The 24272-nt window shown below is 44.2% G+C and overlaps 2 protein-coding genes across 7 annotated transcripts in view; one reads left to right on the top strand and one right to left on the bottom strand.

Annotated features, from left to right (window-relative positions):
* Nucleotides 1-5472: 5472 nt before the first annotated feature.
* LOC129177010 (D(5)-like dopamine receptor) lies at nt 5473-7161 on the bottom strand. Its single transcript, XM_054767683.1, has one exon. The coding sequence runs from the start codon at nt 7150-7152 to the stop codon at nt 5920-5922; it is 1233 nt and encodes a 410-aa protein (XP_054623658.1). The 5' UTR covers nt 7153-7161; the 3' UTR covers nt 5473-5919.
* A 967-nt stretch (nt 7162-8128) lies between these two features.
* ccser2b (coiled-coil serine-rich protein 2b) overlaps nt 8129-24272 on the top strand; it is a 66508-nt gene continuing 50364 nt past the window's right edge. For 2 of the 6 annotated variants that reach the window (XR_008566729.1, XM_054759398.1), the window contains exons 1-14: nt 8820-9920; nt 12492-13622; nt 13696-13851; nt 13931-14104; nt 14173-14234; nt 14332-14499; nt 14605-14695; nt 16251-16344; nt 16431-16505; nt 16599-16686; nt 16763-16831; nt 16956-17042; nt 17175-17300; nt 24123-24228. Coding sequence is in view for 4 of the 6 variants with exons in the window: in XM_054759398.1 (XP_054615373.1) it covers nt 9803-9920; nt 12492-13622; nt 13696-13851; nt 13931-14104; nt 14173-14234; nt 14332-14499; nt 14605-14695; nt 16251-16344; nt 16431-16505; nt 16599-16686; nt 16763-16831; nt 16956-17042; nt 17175-17300; nt 24123-24228 (2545 nt within the window). In the remaining 2 variants the exon portion in view is untranslated. Of the gene's footprint in view, nt 8367-8819; nt 9921-12491; nt 13623-13695; nt 13852-13930; nt 14105-14172; nt 14235-14331; nt 14500-14604; nt 14696-16250; nt 16345-16430; nt 16506-16598; nt 16687-16762; nt 16832-16955; nt 17043-17174; nt 17301-24122; nt 24229-24272 lie in introns of those variants that run through there. The other 4 variants (XM_054759408.1, XR_008566728.1, XM_054759376.1 and 1 more) reach the window with 4 other exon arrangements.

Genomic DNA, 24272 nt, shown 5'->3' with positions numbered 1-24272 from the left:
TATGTGTGGTTGTGGACATGGGTCACTGTGAAAGCCTTCAGCAATGACACCTACAAACACTGACAAGATCACCATAAGAGTGGAGAGGCTCATCACACACGTAATCATGTGTCGCTGGCTGCTTTGCATCAAGACAAAGCCAAATTGCAAAGCGATGCCAGCGCTGGAGAGGATGTTCTTAAGCCACTTGGAAAATGAACATTTGTCTCCGTGGCAACTTGACGCAGATGAACTTGTCATGGAACATGAGCATCTATCTCCGGGCCTTTATTTTGAAATCCTGTCACATTTTCATCTGTTATGAACCAACTCAGTCTTCAAACTTATGTGGCTACTTCAAAGGTAAACTGTAAAAAGAGCCAACACAGCGTACAATTGCCAAGGTGTTCCTATTAATTTGGCCACACAATTACCGTTTCTACAAAACATTTAGAGGCCAAGTGTTGCGCTCGGTAAACGAACCTCAAGTGCCATCGACGTCATACACCATCCCTCTGAAGGGACGGAATGATGGGCACTGCATGAGCGACACCGCTGCCGCACAAGTGGGCCGCTTGCGCTCAGACAAAAAGGCGCTGCAGTCCACAAGAGGTCCTTCACCGTGCGGAGAAGGAATACAAGTCCACTCAAGCAATCAGCGGCGCTTTTAGGGCTCGTGTTCGGAGATTAGCTGGGAGCATAACATGTCTCCATATTAGCATGATGCTGCACAGAGCTTCAATTATCTGCACACAAGACAAAGACCTGTCAAATTGCCAGTAGTTTGTAAACAATGCCATCTATAATACCAGGCCTGCATAAAAAGGCACTGTTAGCTCAAGGTGCTAATATAACAGGGTTAAATACTGAGCAACCAAAATTAAACCATGCAATTGAATTTAACTTAATCCCAAAGCTCAAGTGAGCAGTTTAGACAAATGCAGACAGCCACTTTCATTTAGCAGTGCCCAATGAACCCTCAAATCAGGCAGACCCAATTTGCATTTTATTTTAAATAAATGGAAGAAACACCTGTGAACCCATGTGAGTCGTCCATGCATAGTTAAAAAGTCTGAGCCGTCAACTCAGTGACGTTTCCAACAAGACATTGGCAATAAGACTAGTCATGATCAAATAGGTTATTTTGTTTTTTTTTTATTAAATTCTTAGTCAGCATGGCACCGAACCACAAGTTTCCCCCTGCAAAAGAGAACACATGTTAGCACATTCAAGTATTGTAATGACCCCAAAAAAAAAAAAAATTGACCTACCTTGTTAGCTTTTTGGAGACGATCTTGCGTAGCCTGCAGGCTTGGGAAAGGGTTCAACATCCTTCTGGGAATAATGCATTCTGGTGAATTCTTGTCGTGCACGCTGGTAGCCGTTTCTGGATTGGAGGATGTATGTTGAAGCTTCTTCCTCATCTTCATCATAGTCATAGAAGCTGGGCTGGTGAGGCGACATCCAGCGGGTACCGTGGTTAAAGGCAAACACATCTGGGCCTGCTGAAAACACTCCATAAGCATCATCAGTCAGGTCCAACGAGCTAGGGGGTAGTTGGCCTAACCATCCTGGGTGCATAAATCCCTGATTAGATGTTTGCTGTTGCCCATCACTAGGATCCCCTTTCACACCATTTGAAGTTTTGGAGCTGGATGAGTCGTCGTAGTCTGACCATCCACGGCGCATGTGACCATATGGATTAGAAGTTTGCTGTTGCCCATCACTAGAATCTCCTTTTGCACCATTTGAAGTTTTGGAGCTGGATGACGAGCCATGGCCTGACCATCCACGGCGCATGTGACCATATGGATTAGAAGTTTGCTGTTGCCCATCACTAGAATCTCCTTTTGCACCATTTGAAGTTTTGGAGCTGGATGAGGAGCCATGGCCTGACCATCCACGGCGCATGTGACCATATGGATTAGACGTTTGCTGTTGCCCATCACTAGAATCTCCTTTTACACCATTTGAAGTTTTGGAGCTGGATGAGGAGCCATGGCCTGACCATCCACGGCGCATGTGACCATATGGATTAGACGTTTGCTGTTGCCCATCACTAGAATCTCCTTTTACGCCATTTGAAGTTTTGGAGCTGGATGAGGAGCCATGGCCTGACCATCCACGGCGCATGTGACCATATGGATTAGACGTTTGCTGTTGCCCATCACTAGAATCTCCTTTTACACCATTTGAAGTTTTGGAGCTGGATGAGGAGCCATGGCCTGACCATCCACGGCGCATGTGACCATATGGATTAGACGTTTGCTGTTGCCCATCACTAGAATCTCCTTTTACGCCATTTGAAGTTTTGGAGCTGGATGAGGAGCCATGGCCTGACCATCCACGGCGCATGTGACCATATGGATTAGACATTTGCTGTTGCCCATCACTAGAATCTCCTTTTACACCATTTGAAGTTTTGGAGCTGGATGAGGAGCCATGGCCTGACCATCCACGGCGCATGTGACCATATGGATTAGACGTTTGCTGTTGCCCATCACTAGAATCTCCTTTTACACCATTTGAAGTTTTGGAGCTGGAGGAGCCATGGCCTGACCATCCACGGCGCATGTGACCATATGGATTAGACGTTTGCTGTTGCCCATCACTAGAATCTCCTTTTACACCATTTGAAGTTTTGGAGCTGGATGAGGAGCCATGGCCTGCCCATCCACGGCGCATGTGACCATATGGATTAGACGTTTGCTGTTGCCCATCACTAGAATCTCCTTTTACACCATTTGAAGTTTTGGAGCTGGATGAGTCGTCATAGTCTGACCATCCATGGTACATGGGACCATATGGATTAGATGTTTGCTGTTGCCCATCACTAGAATCTCCTTTTACACCATTTGAAGTTTTGGAGCTGGATGAGTCGTCATAGTCTGACCATCCATGGTACATGGGACCATATGGATTAGATGTTTGCTGTTGCCCATCACTAGAATCTCCTTTTACACCATTTGAAGTTTTGGAGCTGGATGAGAAGCCATGGCCTGCCCATCCACGGCGCATGTGACCATATGGATTGGACGTTTGCTGTTGCCCATCACTAGAATCCCCTTTCACACCATTTGAAGTTTTGGAGCTTGAGTCATCATAGTCTGACCATCCATGGTACATGGGACCATATGGATTAGATGTTTGCTGTTGCCCATCACTAGAATCCCCTTTCACACCATTTGAAGTTTTGGAGCTGGATGAGGAGCCATGGCCTGACCATCCACGGCGCATGTGACCATATGGATTAGACGTTTGCTGTTGCCCATCACTAGAATCCCCTTTCACACCATTTGAAGTTTTGGAGCTGGATGAGTCGTCATAGTCTGACCATCCATGGTACATGGGACCATATGGATTAGATATTTGCTGTTGCCCATCACTAGAATCCCCTTTCACACCATTTGAAGTTTTGGAGCTGGATGAGGAGTCGTAGCCTGACCATCCACGGTACATGGGACCATATGGATTAGATGTTTGCTGTTGCCCATCACTAGAATCTCCTTTTGCACCATTTGAAGCTGTGGAGCTTGAGGGGGAGACGTAGCCTGACCATCTATGGTATGTGTTAACACCTGGGTTAAAGCTTAGCTGCTGTTGCATAGCATTGGAGTGCTTCACTTGTTGACCACCAGTTGGTTTGTAGTTTGAGCCATAGCCTGACCATCCTAGATGCACGTCAACACCTTGATTAGATTTTTGCTGCTGCCCAGCAGGACTATTCCCTTTTACGCCACCAGTTAAAGGTCTGTAGCTGGAACGGGGATCAGGGCCTGGCCATGCTGGGAAGAGATCACCTGGATTAGATGCTGGCTGTTGCTGCCCGGTGACAGGAATCACTTGTAGACCAGCAGCAGTTGAGGGTTGGTAGCTGGGAGGACTGTGCACGTCCCAAAAAGGAGCCAAGCTTGCACCTGTAGCAGCAAGTGGAACCACGGAACCACTTGGCCTCTTGTTGGTGTCGTCATGGGTCACAACCTCGCTGCGGTCACCTGAGGCCACACTGACAGCAGGGAGGTTAACAGGTTGGACCTCTACTGCAGGGTAGTCTGAGAGTTGATGCTGAAGGGACATCAGGGGAGGACGCAGATCTTGAAGGGAGGCAGCTCCAGCACCCGAGTCTGAGATCACAAAACCACAACATGATTAACACACTCGGAAGACTCTAATGCAGGGGTCACCAAGGTGGTGCCCGCAGGCACCAGGTAGCCCCCCACAACCACATGAGGTGCCCGCAAGCCTGCTTTTCATTCATGTTTTCAGTTAATAGAACAGTAGAAAGAAATGCATTCTGAAATACAAAATGTGAGTTGTGGACACCAGCATTTTGTTCATGTTCTGGTAAAACAAGCATATTCGCTTTGTTTGGGTTTAAAATGAGCACTGAAAATAAATGTTACAAAAATGAGTAGCTCTTGGCCATTTTCATTTTGTAAAGTAGCTCTCACAAGGAAAAACGTTGTTGACCCCTGGTCTAATGGCTAATGATTTAAGCAATAATACAAGCTGGACACTCACCAGGTTGTTGCACAGGGAGGCTTGCAGCACCACTAATCATCAGCAAGCACAGCCAAGAAAACCTGGAGGACACAAGGACATACACGCTTACATACAAGCCTTTAGAGTACTTAAATGACAAAACACAGGAGGACTAAGTCACCTTGCAGACAGGCCGGGCCCCATGGTTGAAACCCAAGCAGCTCAGCAGCTGGAACAAGACAGTGGACGGAATAGAAGCTCAAGGAGGCTGCTGCTGCTTAAATGCTCCTCACTTATCAACGGCAGTGATGACACCTGCTGAGCACGAAAGCAGACACACCTGCTTGTGATCATCAGGCCTACAGGTGCAATGTCCCCCACCGGAGGCAAAGCAACACTAACACTGTTGTGGCTCATCAGTGAAGGGACACAAACAACATGAAAAGACCAAACAAGCAAACAAACACACACACACACGTATCACAATGAATGAATGAACAGGTGCAGTTCTGCCATTTTGACTCTGTCCAGATGGAGAGGTCACAGGACTACATGCAGCTTCCTGCCTGCTGGGGGGGGGGCGAGGTGTGTGTGTGTGTCTGAAGGAATCATTTGCAGTATGACTTTGATACTTCTCAAGGAGTGTATGCACTGTCATAGCCACTTCATTAGGCACACCCGGGCACAATCCAATACAAGACTCCTATTGAGTTTGATGTTATCCATGAGATGGTGTACCTAATGAAGTGGCACGTGCATTCATGTACCTCATGTCATACTTTCACAATAAAGTGCGAGCTCTTTGAAGCTTTTGTTCACCATTAGGAGCGCCTCTGCAGCCGGTCGGTTCACGAGGAGACTCGCTTCGCTTTCATCTTCGGCATACAAGAGTCACAGTGCGACCTCTTTCATCGTCCATCTCGCTGCAGGACAGACTGAGACGAGTCTGTCTTCTGGAATGACAGGGATGGGATTTAGTGGACAACGAGGACACCATCAGTGATTCGGATCCACTTTTATTTGCTGAGCTTTGAAAAGGTTTTATGGCAGGGGTCCTCAATAGGCGGCCCACGGGCCACATCCGGTCCGCCAAACCTCAACCAAATAATATAAAGCAGTACTTCTTCCACTCTGCAGGGGGCATCATCGAGGCATATGCTTCACAATGAAGGGGAAGTAAAGGAAGATGGCTTTCCACAGATTATTATCCATAAATTTGTATTCATTTTTTAATAATTTTAAATTGTATTTATTTATTTTTATACATGTATTTTTTTATTTTGTATTATTTTCTTAACAATACCATATGGCCATCACAGTGTCTGCCCTTGGACAAATGTCATCAAGGATGCCTGTTCTATGGTGTTTAGTTAAAAAAGAAACATAATCGGGAGGTCCATATATGGTCATTTGTCCCCAAAGTTAAGGTCCAATGCAACGCAAGAGTTCACAGGTCCCTCAGAGGTTGTGGACCTGACCCGGGATGACGTAAGAGTCGCTGAAGGGCATCATGTCCAACGAAATCTCCGCCTCGCATTCGCACTGCAGGATGACAGGAAGCAGCGGGTTGGCGCGGTTCCGGGAGTCGCCCGAGACCACCGAGACCTTGTCAAAGTGCTGCTCGGGGTCGTGCCTCGGCTCGGCGCAGGCCTCCTTGTGCATCGTGGTGTCGTGGTGGTAGGACACCAGCTCGTTGCTGAAGTCCACCGCCTCCACGGCCGAGCTCGAGCAGAACCTGTTGCAGCCCAGGATGGTGGAGAAGGCCTTGCGGAAGTCGGCGTTGAAGGCGTAGATGACGGGGTTGAGGGACGAGTTGGCCCAGCCGAACCACACGAAGATGCTGAAGGTGGTGTCGCTGACGCAGGGTGCCGCGTCTGGCGCGTCCGCCTCGCAGAACGGAACCACGCAGTTGAGCACGAAGAAGGGCAGCCAGCAGAAGACGAAGACCCCCATGATGATGGACAGCGTCTTCAAAACTTTGGTCTCCCTCTTGAAAGAACTTTTGAGAGAGTTCTCATCCTGCGTGGACGCGCGGTGATGAGGACGCTGCTTGGGCGCGCGTGGACCTGCCGCGCGCTCCAGCGAGGAGATGCGTCTAATCTGTGTCTGCGCGATGCGGAAGATGCGCGTGTACGTGCCCACCATGATGAGTACCGGGATGTAGAAGCTTATGAGAGACGACGAGATGGCGTAGGTTTTGTTCAGGCTGGCGTTGCAGTCCTCCGTGGAGTTCGGGGGCTCGGCGCGCGCGCGGTGCCAGTTGAGCTGCACGGGTATGAAGGAGATGAGGATGGAGAGGGTCCACGCCACGCCGATCATTACAAAGGCAAAGCGGCGCGTCATCTTGCGCTCGTAGCGGAAGGGGCTGGAGATAGCCCAGTAGCGGTCCATGCTGATGATACACAGGTTGAGGATGGACGCCGTGGAGCACATGATGTCGAAGGCCACCCACGTGTCGCAGAAGCGCCCGAAGAGCCACACTCCCGCCACCTCGGAGACGGCGCGCCACGGCATGACGAGCACGGCCACGAACAGGTCGGACACGGCCAGCGAGATGACGAACGAGTTGGTGACTTTGGAGCGCAGGTGGCGGAACTTGACCACGGCGGCGCACACCAGCGTGTTGCCCAGCAGCGTGGAGACGATCAGCGCGCACAGCACGCAGCCCGTGAGCGCGCGACCCACGCTCATCTCCCCCGCCGCACCCGGAGGATGGACCCCGGCCCAGGTCACCTCCTCGTCCCAGGGTCGGTCCGTCTGGATGTACAGAGGGTCCGTGTGGTTGTAGAAGGTCTCCATGCTGCGTTCCTACAGACATCAGCTGCTGGTCTTGAGAGCGCGTCCGCAGGCTCGGTGCCGCCACCCCCACCCCACCCTCCATGTTCACTTCACAAGTGGCTCATTGATCACACTTTAGCTGGTATAATAAGCATCGAAACAACATTCCAATCGGTTGAAGAACAGCTTAAAAACAAAAAATAGCGTCCTTCAGTCAAAATCATGTTCTTTATCTACATCTTCTCGTCCTTAAGAACACCTCAAGTGTCACCTTGGCACTTGTGGGACGGACCTGTAACTTGTAGAAAAGAGTGTAAGCTTACAAAACAATGTCGAACAATGACATGTTTGTGTGCTGCGAGGAAGTTCAGGAGCTTTCAAGAACTTCGTCCTCAACGCACACAGCAGTCTGACGATGAATGCCTCCCCCTGGTGGACACTCACCCCCACAGCACACCAGAAGACAACACATTGCTTCACACCGAGCTCTTTCCCACCTTTTCACGTGCAAGAAAACCTACATGACTGCTGTAGATAAAGAGCTTATATAATATGGAACAATTAAGAAGCACAAGAAGACAGCTCAATACCATAGTAAAGGTCAAAAGTATTAAAAATTACAAACACAAAAAGTGAATAGATATGATAATGTTAGCCAACATGTTATGTTTTGCATGTAGTGTATAAAAGTACACCTCACACATCAATTTGTATAAAAAACTGACAGGGTGGTGGCATAACGCAATTCGAAGCTAGTTTATTGTGTACTTCCTGTACAAACATACGGTTTTACTTTGAAACGCCTCGACTTCCGGCAAGGAAAGGGTTACGTTTTCGCTTCTGTGACGACGTCACGGTCAGCTGTGCTGCGGGCAGGCGCAGAGTGCGTGTGCGTGTGCGCGGATGATTCAGCAGCTCGCACCGCGGTGATGTCACGCGGTCAACGCGCACGGAGTCCTCGCCGCATCCCTCGCACGGGCCGCGCGTGCGTGAACGTGTCCTCCGAGGAGACGACCTGTCGTCCTTTGTCCTCGGTGGACACAAGTGACGTCTGCCCGCCTCTTAGTGCCGCCTGCTAACAAGAACATCCACGCCGCCATTTCCGCATTTTGGCGTGGCGCCGACAGGTGAGTCCCCTGCGTGCACTCGCAGGCTCGGATCGCACGCGCGTGTTCGATTACATACATGACATGACGACGGACACACATGACACGCTCACTCCTATACAGCGATGTTGCCTTAAATTAGCCAAAATGTCAATGGACTTCTGAACGAGGGCTTGAGGTTGCATTGTCCTCTAGCCAAACATGACGGCAGTCACAACAAGCTATACGTTGTTATGACTTCATTTTAGCTGTATGGATTATGTCTTTAACATATAATAATACTATACATGTAATGTTGGTTAAGTCATCAGGAAATTAGTCACTTATGTCCTTTATTTATTTAGCTTCGTGACAAGTCATTCTGGTTTTAAAGGAGACAATGACTAACCATTATATAATTAGCTTGATATGCTCATGAATAATTAACTATCGTAGCCTTTAACTATGCCAGCAATTGTCTAGTGTGTGAAACTTATTTAACATGCTAACATTTACTTTTGTAACATAACATTTAGTCCATACTTTATCATTAAAGACACGGGGGCTCTGACAGACGATGTAAACAATCTGTTCGTGGTGTTTTAGATCAGAACAGGAAGTGGATCGTGTCCATCAGAAGCATCAAGCATGCTGGTTGGTTGCCTGTGAGGACAGAGAGCGTCTTTGTGTTGGATCAATGACGGCCGAAGTGGTGAGGGGCGGGTTCGGGGGACCGGGGGGTTCCCCGCACAACAGAGAAGTTGTCCTGTGCCAGGTTGCCATGACGGCGGCGCCATTTGTGTCGCTAAATCGTCACTTCTATTTATGGTGGCCTGCCACAATTACATTTGTACTGCCACCGAAGGATTTAGCGCTTTACCTTTTTTATTTTTTTTTAGGTTTGCCGTGTTCGCTCTCGCTCACAAACACATTATAGCGGGAAACACTGCAATCCTTGGCTCGTTTAGTGACAGCCTGCTAGCAGATAAATTTATCAGCTAGCCTTTATCAGCTAGCTATCAGCTAGCCTGACATCACTCATGACCTTTCAACGCAACAATGACGAAGGAGTGGGAGCAGCCCTGACAAGGAGCTGTTTGTTAGAGGAATACAAGCTATCAAACTGTGGTTGTTGATTTATATTCCTTGGATTGGAGCCTAAACATCTCATCGTCTGATTGGCTGATGATAATGATCCTCGGTGGACCTTCAAGTACCTTCCGGTTTGGTGTTTGTGGTTCTGATTGGAGCAGCAGTTGGGCCGTAATGTTTCCAGTGATTCACCATTCCATGACTGATATGGAACATGAAGTAGCTCCGCCCCCTGAGCGCTGGTCTTAACAGCTTGTGAAGGTTGAGTCTGGTGTCAGGACCAGAACTGAAGAGTCCAAACAGAAGATGACGTATGAGTTGATGGATGTTGACTTGTAGCTGGCGGGCCGTGATTGTTTTCAGCTCACTGACTGGACAAATGGAGCATGAGGAGCAAGCATGTGACCTGCTGGAGGAAGAGGAGGGATAGGAATGACCTCATCTTAATGAACATGCTCATCACGGATGACATGAGCAGCTCTATGGGGACGTGCACACTTTTAGGTCAGTTACAGATACTAGCCTATACTTGTCTGCCATGTTTTTTGTCTACATTCAGCTGGAGCACTCCAAGGTTGGCCCATGTAAGCCAAGTGTTTTTTTGTTTTTTTTTCCTACTTCCCAACTGCACGTTGGATGCGCTTTCCACCGGCCGTGAAGCAGCTGCACATCGGGCCAAATAGGAAACTGACAAAGCGCTGCTTACGCGATATCGATACTTCGAAAATAATATCACACCTCTGGAAGAATAACATGCAGTGTTTTGCCACTTTTCCTCTGACTTTTATTTGTCTGTGTTTATTTGTGAAATGCATCCAGTAGAAGAAGGATAATGTGCTCATTACACCACATTAGTTTGCTGCCCCGTATCAGCACAGTTGCCGATATCAGTATCGGTAATGACTTTGCTGGTCAATATTGGATATCGGTAAGAAAAGACAATATCGAACATCTCTTAAAACAAAACTATTGTATATCGAGGGAAAGGCTTCTTGAGACGTCATCTGTACTTCTGTGAAGAAGGTGTCGGACGTTTCGCTCCTCAGCCAAAGAGCTTCGTCAGCGAACTAATAAGTGCTGGTAGCCTAGGCCTTAAGTACAGTAAGAGTGGGCGGAATTGGTGTGCCAACACCCTCCTTCTATTGGTTCCTTACACTAAGCCTGGGCGGAGTAGTGGTATAATCCTCTCCTGCTATTAGCACCTCCGATAAAAGGGAAGTGTCGCTCCCTGAGTTGGGTATGAACGACTCTGATACTGGCTCGTTAGCATCTATTGTTCTGGCTCGGCCCTGGCTTCACCTCATTTGCAAGACTAAGAGCTGTGGGTTTTGGTCTCAGTAACCTGCTGAACACAGGGTCCAAATTAAACCTCAAACCACCATTCCGATTCAATGATGGGTTCTGTTGTTTGACAAAAATAGCTTCCTTTACTCCTCTTTCAAACCATCTGTTTTCTTTGGCCAAAATCTTTACATCGCTGTCCTGAAAAGAGTGATTGGTTGCTTTAAGGTGTAGATGTACTGCTGATTGAGGACCACTCGAATTGTCCCTGCGATGTTGATAAAGCCTTTTTTAGAGCATTTGCTTAGTTTCCCCAATGTAGTGCTCTTTGCATTCCTCATCTTTACAGTGGATGGAATAGACACGTCCGACACCTTCTTCACAGAAGTGCAGATGACGTCTCAAGAAGCCTTTCCCTCGATGGACAACTCCTGTACGACTGAGAGTCACACAGACGCAAAACTATTGTATACAAATGTATAAACCGCAAGGCATGCTTGGAAGTTACCCAGCATGTCTTGCGGATAATGAAGTAGCATTTTTTTTGCATGTATATTATTAAGTATTAGTCCATACCTGGGATCTACTGTGGATGTTGCATTCAAAATAACGAGCGACACTTACCACACTCAAAAGTCACCATCGTGGCTACGTAGCGGAAAGGGTGCGACTAACTTGAAATAATGGCGGCTGAGGAGCAACCCGTCGGTGGAAAGTAGAGAACAGAAGAAGGAAAAGTGGGTTAAGTATGCGATAGTCCTGGAATTTGGGCCAGCACTTCACTGTCAAAACTGTGCGTACTCAGGAACTAAGTACACTCACTGAAGTGCACTGACGGAAGTATTCCATTTGAGACACAGCCCCTGACTGGTCCTCTGGACAGGAAGTTGTGAGTCAGCATTTATCTTCCCGGGATTGTTACATAAGTGCACCTTTTATCAGATGACTTCTTCCTCCCTGGAGGCTCTCATGAGGCTCACGATGAGGGTTTGATAAAAGCCGCACTGAGTTTCCTCTCTCCTACTCCTCACAGTAGACGCAAACACAGCAGCTTGTTTCTGGCATCATTTGCCTGCTGGATGATAATGATGATGATTTAAGGTAGTGGTTCTCAACTGGTTTGGCTACAGGACCCACCACCCCCCCGAATGACAAGCGACTGGGGAAGAGTGGCTACTGTGAGGTTACCCGGCATGCCTTGCGGGTTGTAGACGTGGGTATACTTTTGCATGCATGTTAGTGTGTAAGCATTATTGTGATACCTGCATGTTCATGAACTCCTGTCTAGAGTTGGGACACTTTTTTCAGGTTGTAAACTCCTTTGCTTAGATGGCGGCGCTTGACGAGGGATGATGCATTCAGGGTGAAGACTTCCTGCTTTGTGTCGTTTTTAGGTTGTGCTTTGGTTAGTCTGTGTCGAGCTTAATTTAAAGAGACACAAATCGTAATCATCACACATTCAGCCCCTGACCAACAGACAGGCGCGCCTCGTTTGCTAACATCCCGCCTCAGGCTGTGCGCGTGTGTGTGTGTGTGTGTGTGTGTGTGTGTGTGTGTGTGTGTATCTAATGGGTGTGACTATTACACTGTTAACAGGAGTGACTGTTGTTATGTGGACTCTTTGTGTGTGTGTGTGTGTGTGTGAGAGCGAAGGTGTCACATGTTTGAGGTGTGTTTCAGGCAGCGGCCAATCAGAAAGCTTCAATAGGGTTTGTCTTGGTCACATGGTGTAGTTACATGACGCATGAGATGAATAACAAAGAAACTAATCATCACTCTGCTCCGTATCCACAGCTCACAGCGTGTTCCAAACTGAGTGGTGGTCTATGTCGGCCCCCGCCATGCCGACCATGGTGTCCAGGCTGCCTAAATTTGGCTCATGGTCCAAAAGTACTACACAGACAAGCCCGACCACCGGCGCTGCCAGCGCCCGCCTCCCCAACGGCTTCTACCACCACCCCGGGCCCGCAGCGGTCAGCAGCACCTCCACTGGACTCTCCACCTCCGTGAGACGGACGGGATCCATCCGCACGCCCACTGACTATTCCGCAAAGTGGAGGAAAGACGCCCTGGTCCCAGATGGAGGTGGGGCTGACAATAAGGAGGCGGAGTCAAGGGGTGGCAGTGTCAAGCACAGTCTCAACGGTACCGCCCATGGCCATCATAGTCAGCAGAATTCTTTGTTGGACTCAAAGAAGTCCATCTTGTCTCCCTTGAAGGAGTCCAAGTCTCAGACACTTTCTGTTTCTAAAAATGGACCTCCTGTTTCCAAGTCAAAGCAAACCGGTTCCAGACCGACCAATGGAACCAAACAGACCCTGAATGGGCTTTCTGGGTCCAAACTTCCAAGCAGTACCAGCAGCTCTCTGAGACATCCTCAGTGGTCCACTCGTTCTGTTGCTTCTACATCAGCACCTGGACCCGATTCTGGTTCTAGATCCGGTTCTCCCCTCCATGCTGCACTGCCCGCCACCCGCTCGCTCTCCACTGACAACCTTGGATCGGCGTCGTCTTCCCACCTCGCCAAAAACGATCGTTTGCGCTCACGTAGCTTGATGGTGGTCCAGCGGCGTCCTTCCCCCACCCCTTCCTCGACTAACACCGCCCGGCCAGTGGGCGGGGCCAAACAGGGGGGTAAACAGTCCACCGCTTCTTGTGCTCCGCCTCCAGCTCGGGTATCAAGTCAAGGTCCAGGTGAGGGGCTCAAGGCCCCACCTTCTGCCTTGAAGAAGCCCCTCTTACCTGGGCTTGGCCCCGCCCCCAAGTCTAATGGCATTAGCTACAAGTTATCGCGGCCGTCGCTTATTAAGCAGCCCCGCCCCCTCCGAGGGACCCACACTCACGGGTTTCTGAGGGAGCCTGAAGTGAGCCGAGGCGGACTCGGAACGTCAGTGGAGACGGCGTCCTCAACAGGAAGCAGCCCAGGTGAGACGCCTCTTCCTCTGTGCTTTTTCATCCTCGCCGTGCGTGCTTCTAAATGTTCTGACCCGCTACTCAGCGAGCACGCCAGAGGGTCCAGAGTCGGAGGGGCCGCCGTCCCAAGGAGAGATGTCCATTCTGGGGGAGACATTGGAAGACATGTCCCTTTCGTCCAGCTCGTCTCTGGATCAGAACCACACCAGTCAGGAGTACATGGATGACTTTGACAACCTGGGTGAGGACCACGTGCACTTTTTTAGCTGTTCTGGTCCCAGAAGCAACTCGTCACCGACCACAACCTTCTTGTCTTCTAGGAAACGGAGATACGGGCGTCGTCCTCCTCGCCAAAAACGATGAAGACGACTCCGGTCTGGACCAGTCGTGCGCCGCCTTCTGTGACCACAGGGCGGCGCTCGATGGTGTTACCAGGGAAGCAGAACTGAACTTTGTGGAGCACAGTTTGGACTGGACCGACGTGACGCTCAGGGGTGAGTTTTTGTTTGTAGAACAGTTTGTGAAAGTGGTTTCACAAACTATGTTTTTTTTTTCTCATCAGCTGATGGACAGAACCAGCTGACCCGCCTCAGTCGGTCCAGGGAGCCTGAGTTCCACGAGCAGGTGCCAACTACAAATCTATCATTCCATGGTCGAAACACATGCGCTTTCAAAATAAAAGCAAGAAAAGATTCAATAACGTTTTTTTTTTCTCAATAAGGGGGGCTCGTCCCTGGACTTGTCCCCCTCAGACAGTTATTGTTCCGGGGGCATCTACATGTGGGACGAGGAGGGTTTGGATCCACTCGGGGGTGCCATCGCTCACGCCGCCATGGACTGCAGCGCCACGCAACATGTTGGCAGCTTTGACTCCGACGTCAACGGCAGCGTAAGATGCTAATGCTAGCTGCAATTCTTTACAATGTTGAAATTAATCATTTAGGTCCCTCCAGTGGCTGATATTGGAATTACAGCTTTGACTGACTGATTCTAGGATGTACTGACCAATGTGGACTCGTGTGATTTGGATGATGATGACCTTATGCTGGATGGAGACTTTCCTGAGGACACGTCACTGCACACTGGTATGCTCACACGTGTAAACAGACGACACCAGGGGTGTCCAAACCTGTTCCGAGCGGGGGCCACATAGTGAAAAATCATAATCATAAAGCCACACATGTAGATATGCTAAGAATTTATATATATTTCTAGAAGAAAATGCATCTCAGCTTTATCATAAAGGTGAAAAAGCCTATTATTGATATCAACTTCACTCTTTGCCCTTTTTTCCCCATTTTTAAATTTTTTTTCACATATTTCTATTTTCTTCTTAATCTTCGAAAATGTTCTTTTCGAAATATTATGACATTATTCCCATAATATCATAACTTATTCCCCAACCTAATTTTCCAAAAAGGTACTATATTTGTATTATAAATAGTAATATTATAAATGTATTAATTTATTATGTAGTTTGTTTCTAATAATATTACGACTTTTAAGAAATAATCTATTTTGTCTTTGATGTTTCAACTTTGAACTTTGTTTTATTTTTGAAAAATTACAACTTTATTTGTTGTTTTGTTTCTCATAATATTATGACTTACAAAATAACATTTTCTTTAATTGGAATACTTTTTTTCTCTATTTTGACTTTATTCTCCTAAAGCTACAGCTGTTATTTTCATTTCTGCTCTTTTGTAAAAATTTTCCAGCTATTTCAACTTTTTTCTTGTCAGTTTTTTTTTTAATAAATATGTCTTTATTCCCATAATATTTTGACTTTATTCTCTTCTTTAATATTTCAACTTTACAAAAATCAAGTTATTTTTCCTCATAATATTATGTTATTCTTGTAAAATTGTGATTTTTTTTTTCCTCATTAGAATATTACTTTTCTTTTTATATTTTGACTTTGTCATAAAATTACAGCTGTTTTTTTTCCATTTCTGCTGTTATCTTTATTTTCCAAGGATTTAAATGGTGGTCTTGTAAGTTCTCATCATTATGACTTTATTCCCATAATATTTTGTTTTGCGCAAAGTAAGTTTCCAAAAATTACAACTTTATTCGTTGTTTTGTTTGTTTTTCATAATATTACGACTTATAAAAACTTTTCTCTACTAAAATGACATTATTTTTCCTCATAGTATTACAAAGTTATTGTCGTAAAAGTGTAACTTTTTTTTCTTAATATTTAGACTTTAGTCTCGTAAAATTACAGCATTTTTAAAAGATTTTTTTTTTTTTTTTTTGTAATTTTGCAACTATTTGAACTTTCCTCTTTTAATTTTCTTCTTGTAGTTATGACTTTATTCCCATAATATTTTGGACTCTGCACTAATGCATTAACATTTCTGAGCACTTTTTTAGCCATAAAAACGGCCACAAGGTGGCAGAAGTGCATTTGATTAGAGCTCGGGATGGATCACGTGAACAAATAATCACACATGACAGGAAGGAGGAAGCGAGAGAGTGTGGAGGAGTGAAGTGTGGAGAAGGTTACGCATTGCCGGGAAATTTTAAGACAGGCCAATAAGACGCGGGCCGCAAATGGCTGCACCTTGGACACCCCTGTGCTATGTTATATGATGCTGTCATAATGGTAATAAAAAGTATTGATAAGCGTGCACCCAGCAGATGAAGGCGGGATGTCCCACATGGCCGAGTGGAGGAGGAGACAACTGTGCTGGGGGACACAGGAAGTTCACGACGACGACGACGACGATAGGTTGGTTCCTTTTTCTAATCCATCCTAATCAATTGCAACTGTGTCGAGCTGTCTGGTTGCCATGGTAACACCTGTCACAATCCCAGCGAGCCAGAATGCTACAAGCTAAGCGAGGACGCCGTCAAGGATGCGAGCGGGAACGTCATTCTTTGTCCTCAGAGGTGACGCACGAAATCACCTTGTAACCTGACTCCAGGTCAGTGTCTCATGTCTCCTAACGCTGACGGCTTTGTGCTGTGACTCCGCCCCCTCAGGCCTGCCGGACTGCATGTGGAGGAGCTGCTTGAAGACTTTGGCGCTGTCAGGTCACAGCTGGAAGTCCTCAGAAGGCTCCTTCTGCAGGTCGGACCACAGCTTTACACGCTATGTAATAATACATAGAGTATTTAGCTTTAACGCGTCACTTCAACTTGTTCAGGAGGAGGACACAGATGACGACACGCTGACCACTGACACTCTTAGCCCCGAAGATGCCGACCAATCACAGGTTAGCATGCTTGAAACTTGATTTCGACACTTGAGGTTGACACAACAGCTCCTTGTCTCACTGTGTGTGTGTGGGTGTGTGTGTGTGTGTGTGTGTGTGTGTGTGTGTGTGTGTGTGTGTGTAGGTGCAGACTCTCCTGCAGGAGGTGCAGCAGCTGAAAGAGGAGCTGAGGAGCAAAGATGACATCATCTCACAGCTCACGCTGCAGCTGGTGTGTTTGCCTTTTTAAAGGTCACCTCACACTCATCTTCATACCACAACGGCCTAGTACACCAACTTTGTGTGTGTGTGTGTGTGTGTGTGTGTGTGTGTGTGTGTGTGTGTGTGTGTGTGTGTGAGACAGCAGGTCGTTGCCCCGCCAACCAGCAGGTGTCACTGCAAGAAAACAGAAAGGACGGAGCAACACACGCAGACGAGCATGGTGGAGAGGGAGAATGTTGCCTTGCAGACGCCCTGGAGGGAGCGCACGGTGACCCACACACACACACTCACACTTAAATCAACTAATTGAAATTCAGTAATCCCTTGTTCATCGGGTTCCAGACATGACAGTGATAAGTTAATTTCGAAGTAGAATTGCTGATTTATAAATGGAATATTTTCATACTTAGAGCATAGAAAACCTGTTTATGACCTTCTAAAGCCAGTTTTTAGCATTATTAGAGCCCTCTAGACATGAAATAACACCACTATAGTTCTCTTTACACTCATATTACCCAATACACCAGGTTCCCAACTTACGAATACAATTGGTTCCAGACGACCGTTCACAAGTCGATTTGTTCGTAAGTCCAACAAAAGGTAATTTACCAATTATATAGGTACTACATGTATGTGTATACATATATCCATATATATATATGGATAGTGTATGTAAATATGAGATTTGATGTAGTAGTAATATTAAACGAGGATAATTAATGAAAAAAACAATAATAATAAAAGTGATGTTCTGTGTTATATGTGATGTTATTTACCTTTGAAGAGGAGTGGTCAAGCATACGTCGTTGGTGGAGGAGGAAGAGTTATTGAAAAAAATACAAATCATCGTCGTTGTTAGACTCTTCTAAAAGAGGTAGTTCAGGGGAAACTACTGAGGTGGAAGGAATTGGCGACGAAGGTGCAGGCATTGGTGGCGAGTCACTTGGTGACGACGGTGCAGTAGTAGCAGATCTACGTTTGAAGAAGCTTTCAATGGAAGTTTGTATGGTCTTCCTTTTCTTCAGCACTGTAGAGCGCCATTTTCGAACAAATTCAAATGACAAAATATCGCAATTTTCAACAAAATACATGAAAATATAGACCAGTCAGCTTGCGTTCGTATCTCCGAATATTCGCAAGTCGGATGTTCGTAAGTAGAGAACTCAGTGTACATGGTACACATAATAACAGAAAATAAAACATAAGACAGAAAACCCGTCTATGACCTTCTAAATAAGTTGTTTTATTTTTAAACATTATTAGAGCCCTTTAGACATGAAATAACACCTTTGGTCAACTTTACACTCCTATTACCCAACATAGTAGACATAGTGACAGCAAATAAGACACAAGTCATAGAAAACCTGTTTACAACTTTCAAAATATGGTCTTTAACATTATTAGAGCCCACAATACATGAAATAACACCTTTATAGTCACTTTTACACTCCTATTACCTGATATAGTAGACATAGTAAAGGGAAATAAGACACATAAGACATTGAACACCTGTTTAGAATCTTCTAAATACGGTTTTTAACATTATGTGACCCCACAGTACATGAAATAACACCCCTGTAGGCACTTTTCCACTCATATTACCCAATATAGTAGACAATATAAGACATTTAAGACGCAAAACTTGTCTACGACCTTCTAAATAAGTTCTTTAACATTATTAGTGTCCTCTAAACATGAAATAACACCCCTATAGTCACCATTACACTCCTATTACCCAATATAGTGGACATTATAAGAGAAAATAAGACATATGACAGAAAACCTGTCTGACCTTCTAAATGTTATTTTTAAACATTATAGCTTTCTAGACATGAAATGACACACCTATAGCCACCTTTACACTCCTATTACACTATATAGTAGACATAATACACAGAAAACCTCTCTACGGCCTTTTAAATACGTCTTTTTTAACATTATTAGAGCCCTTTAGACATGAAATAACACCCTTGTAGTCATCTTTACACGCCTATTACCCAATACAGTAGACGTAATATCAGAAAATAAGACATATAAGACAGAAAAACTGTCTGCGACCATCTAAATAAGTTTTTAAAACGTTATTAGAGCCCTCTAGACAGGAAATAACATCCGTATAGTCACCTTTACACTCATATTATCCAATATAGTAGACATAATACACAGAAAACCTTTCTCCGATCTTCTAAATATGGTAATGGTAAAGGTCTCATTCTTTGAACATGCATACGGGTTACATTGGAACACATCACATATTAATTCACAGTTCCACGTGTCCAAAAGGAGTGGGAAGAAGCAAAGCTAATTTAATCCTACCCCCCATCCGTTTTACATCAATTGCAATACATTTGTTGACTTCCTGTATTCCAAATACACTCTCTTGTAGCTGAATATAGTGTAAGTTGATGAGATAATGCTATAAATAGTAGGAAAAAAATAGTAGTCAAGTTTCAAATTTAGTCCGATTTCTTGTTGTCGTAACTACTTGATTTGACAATCCTGATAACAAATATGAAATAGACATAATGAAACATGGCTTGATGACAATGGACTCATAAAAAGGAAGAGTAAGTAATACGTGTGGTAGTGATTAGACACAGCATTGACAAATGAAATAGAGCAGGACATGGTTGGATAACGGGTGAGTACTGGCATTGTACTCACAACGGAATAAAGAGTAATGAGCGAGAAGAAGGAAGACTTAGTCGTGAGTATAGTAGTGTTTAGACGTAGCATTTTATGTACACAGTGTTTGAGCTCTTCGCTCAATCCGTTCCATAATTTGATTCCACATACTGAGATGCTGAAGGTTTTTAGCGTTGTTGTCGCGTATAAGTGTTTTAAGTTTAATTTTTCCCTGAGGTAATACAGGTATTTCTCCTCCCTTGTTGAGAAGTATTGTATGTATTGTATGTATTTGTATTTTAGGTAGCCGATTACTGTTTGCTTCATGCATAATTTTAGCTGTTTGAAAATCAAATTGGAATAATTGTGATTTTAGAAATAGAGGATTTGTATGTTCTCTGTACACGGCATTATGGATTATCCTAACTGATCTTTTTTCAGTATCATTAGCAAGTGAAGTGTACTTTCAGTTGTTTCCCAACACAATAAGTTAGATATGGTAATACCAGTGAGCAGTAGAGAGTATAGAGTGATTTTTGATCGAGGACAAATTTTGCTTCATTCAATATTGATGTATTTCTCGCCACCTTATGTTTTTGATATGAGAATTTCAGCTTATTTTTTCATCTATAATGACCCCCAGAAATTTGTTTTCGTTCGCCCTTTTGATGTCCACTCCATCACTTTGTATTTGCGTATAAGTATCCTTTCTGCTATTATCTTAGCTTTACCGAGGTTCAGGGATAAACTGATTTTATCAAACCATCTTTTCAGTACAGTCATTTCATCTGTGACTTTTTTTTATTAGCTCTTGTGTACTTTCTCCAGAACAGAAAGCAGTAATATTGTCTGCAAATAATACTAGCTTTAGGTCTTTCGTGGCTTTACAGATGTCATTTATATATAAGTTGAACACTTTTGGTCCCACTATTGACCCCTGGGGTGTGCCGCACGAAGTATATTCTCCTAGCTTCACATATTTCTTACTGTTGGCTAGATAGCTTTGAACCCAATTCAACACTAACCCTCTGATTCCATACCCTTCTAATTTTGTAATTAGGATGTTGTGATCAATTGTATCGAAAGCTTTTGTCAAATCCATAAATACTGCAGCTGCGCACTTTCTGTGGTCTATAGCGGTGGTAATTTCCCCGGTAATTTCAATCAGTGCCATGCAAGTTGAAATGTTAGCTCTGTATCCATATTGGCTGTCCACAAGCAATTCATTCTTATTAATACATTTGTCCAACCTGGTGTTGAACAGTTTTTCAAGGATTTTGGAAAATTGTGGTAAAAATGAAACTGGGCGATAATTTGTAAATTGATTCTTGTCTCCATTTCTGAAAATTGGAACTACTTCAGCTGTTGTCATTTTGTTTGGAAATTTACTGCTCTCGGGCCGCACGATGGCCTAGTGGTTAGTATGTTGGCCACACAGTCAGGACATCGGGAAGATCTGGGTTTGAATCTCCGGTGGGCATGTCTGTGTGGAGTTTGCTTGTTCTCCCCACATTCCAAAAACATGCATGTTAGGTTAATTGGTGACTCTAAATTGTCCATAGGTATGGATGTGAGTGTGAATGTTTTTGTCAATACTGTATGTGCCCTGCCATTGGCTGGTGACCAGTCCAGGGTGTACCCCGCCTCCCACCTGAAGTCAGCTGGGATAGGCTCTAGCATACCCATGCGACCCTAATGAGGATAAGCGGCATGGATGGAATTTACTCGTCTCAAATGATAAGTTACTGATGTACGTCAGACGGTTCTGCGATCTGGTCGATTACCATTGTTATCGTTTCCATATTTGCCAGTTTTGGTCCAATATTTACAAAATAGGTAGTCTGCTTTCCTAGTACCATTCCTAATAATACTGTTTAGGATTCCCCAAGTTGCTCTTATATTGTTCTTATTTTTGTCTAATAAATGACAATAGTATTCTTTCTTACAAACTTTCAATATGTTTTCTAGCTTATTTTTATTTTTTGTATTTTTTTCTGCTTCTTTATTTGTTGAGTTATAAATGTCCTGTTTTTCTTCTTACAGGCATTTTGCAAAGTGTTTGTCATCCATGGCTGGTTATTCTTCTTTTCCTGATTGGATCATTCTTAAAAGCATCGATGCTGTCCTGTGTGCGTAGTCTTTGGAAAGGTCTTTTTCTTTCATTTCCCTCTTTTTATAGTTTTTGTTGTAAATTGCAAAGACTGGGAGATGGTTGCTGATGTCATTATTAATGAGCAGACCAGTAGTTGTGTTGTTAACAAACTCACTGGTGAATATATTATCAATTAGCGTGGCACAGTGGTCTGTTATTCTGCTTTTAGGCTATAAACTCATTAATTAATATACAATGTATAACTATACATTGTATCTACGACGTCTAGATTTCTATTGTTAAACCTTCAAGAATGTTGTTGATAGCACATGACATGCTCTTTACCATTTTGTAGCTGAGATGTTTGTCCACATAGGCAGCCACTCCTCCTCCACGTTTGTTGTTTCTATTGATACAGATCATTTCATAACCTTCCAGCTCAAAGTCCACGCCTTTTTCGATGTTAAGTTTCTGAGATTGCAGTTACGTTGAAGGGTTCCTTGAATTGCTTCAAATATTACCTGATGATGTTAGAATTTGCATACATGCTTCTGCCGTGTATGTGGATAATAGACAACCTATTGCTGATGTTAAGATTATTATTGTATTGTTCTTCCGTGGAGTGACAGCAGTTGTTTCTGATACGGGGGAAAAAAGTTTGTGTCCGGCTCGATATCTTTTTCCAAATCCAGTTGTTCCGGAAGGCAAAAGGTTTCCAGTTGTAGAACTTGATGTCCTAAATCCAGTGCTACTTGTTGGTCAGTCCCTGGTGGCACACTGATGACGCTGGCAAATGATGATGAATGTAATGTGATACTTCCCTCTGCGTCGTTCCTGTTTGTGAGTTGTGTTCCTTTTCCATGTTGTCTTGTTGATGTGGTCTTTAGTATTGGTCCAGATCTTTTTTGTCAATTTTTTAAACATTATTAGAGCCCTCTAGACATGAAATAACACCCCTGTAGTCACCTTCACACTCTTATTACCCAATATAGTAGACACAATAAGACAAATAAGAGATATAAGACATAGAAAACATGTTTGCCACCTTCTGAATATGCTTTTAACATTATTAGAGCCCTCTAGACTTGAAATAACACCTCTATAGTCACCTTTACACTCCTATTACCCAATTTAGCAGACATAATACATAGAAAACCTCAAGATTCAAGAGAGTTTTATTGTCATGTGCATAGTAAAACAGCAGTTATACCATGCAATGAAAATCTTATTCTGTTCATTCTCCCAAGAAAAGAAAGAAAACACAAGAAAGAATAAGAACATAAGAAACATAAACATATATACCAATAAATTAAGCAACAACAACAGAAGAGACATTGATACAAGCAAATAATACAAATAAATAAATAAATAAATAAAGTGCTATGAGTGTGTGTTGCGTGCGGCGTGTGTGAGTGCTTCGTTGAGAAGCCTGATGGCCTGTGGGTAAAAGCTGTTTGCCAGCCTTGTGGTCCTGGACTTCAAACTCCTGTCTATGACCTTCTAAATAAGTTTTTTTTTTAAACATTATTAGAGCCCTCTAGACATGAAATAACACACTTGTAGTCATCTTTACACTCCTATTACCCAATATACTCGACATAAGAAAAACAAGAGGTATAAGACATAGAAGACATGTTTACCACCTTTTTAAATATGCTTTTAACATTATTAGAGCCCTCTAGACATGAAATAACACCACTATAGGCGCCTTTACACTGCTGTTACCCAATTTAGCAGACATAAGAGTAAATAAGACAGACGTATAAGACAGAAAACCAGTCTTCAACCTTCTAAATGTTTTTTAACAGTATTAGAGCCTTATAGACATAAAATAACATGCCTATAGTCACCTTTATTCTCCTATTATCCAATATAGATAGATAGACAGATACTTTATTGATCTCCAAGAGAAATGCACATTATAGTAGACATAAGAAGAGAAAATAGGACATAAATAGGATATTATATAGACTCAAACATGTTTTTTGGGAGGACATTGGGAGAGCTTCTTGTCGTTCCTTTTTTTTAAAAAAAAATCTGTACTTCCTGCGATGGCTATTGTCTCATTAATGTAACACCAGTGTCGAATACTACATTTCATCACAACGTCTTTGAATGCGTCTTCTGAATGCCTTGTATTTGTAATTGACGTCATTTAGCCATTTTTATGCTTGAAAATGTTTCATTTAGACAAAAACTGTGTAAAATTAGCTGAAATATGCATATTATTAACTAACAATACACTGATTTAATAATATATTTTGGAAAAACCGTAATAGTGAAGTTGCAAAATGTTAAAAAAAGCACAAAGCGGCAAGGGTTGACTGTAATTTCTCTTTTTCTGACATCATGACCTCCTCTGTGTCCCCTCAGGCCGTCCCTCCTGTCGCCTTCCTCTCTCCTCCCTGGCAGTACCAACGCTCCAGACCTTACGGGGGGAGGCCCAAACCCGGCATTCCCTCCCACCTCGCTACAAAAAGTGAGTGTCGCTAGAATATTCCTGATATTAAAATATGAAACACG

Source organism: Dunckerocampus dactyliophorus, chromosome 2 (assembly GCF_027744805.1).
Source record: "Dunckerocampus dactyliophorus isolate RoL2022-P2 chromosome 2, RoL_Ddac_1.1, whole genome shotgun sequence".
Lineage (NCBI taxonomy): Eukaryota > Metazoa > Chordata > Actinopteri > Syngnathiformes > Syngnathidae > Dunckerocampus > Dunckerocampus dactyliophorus.
This window is presented reverse-complemented; position numbering and strand designations above follow the sequence as displayed.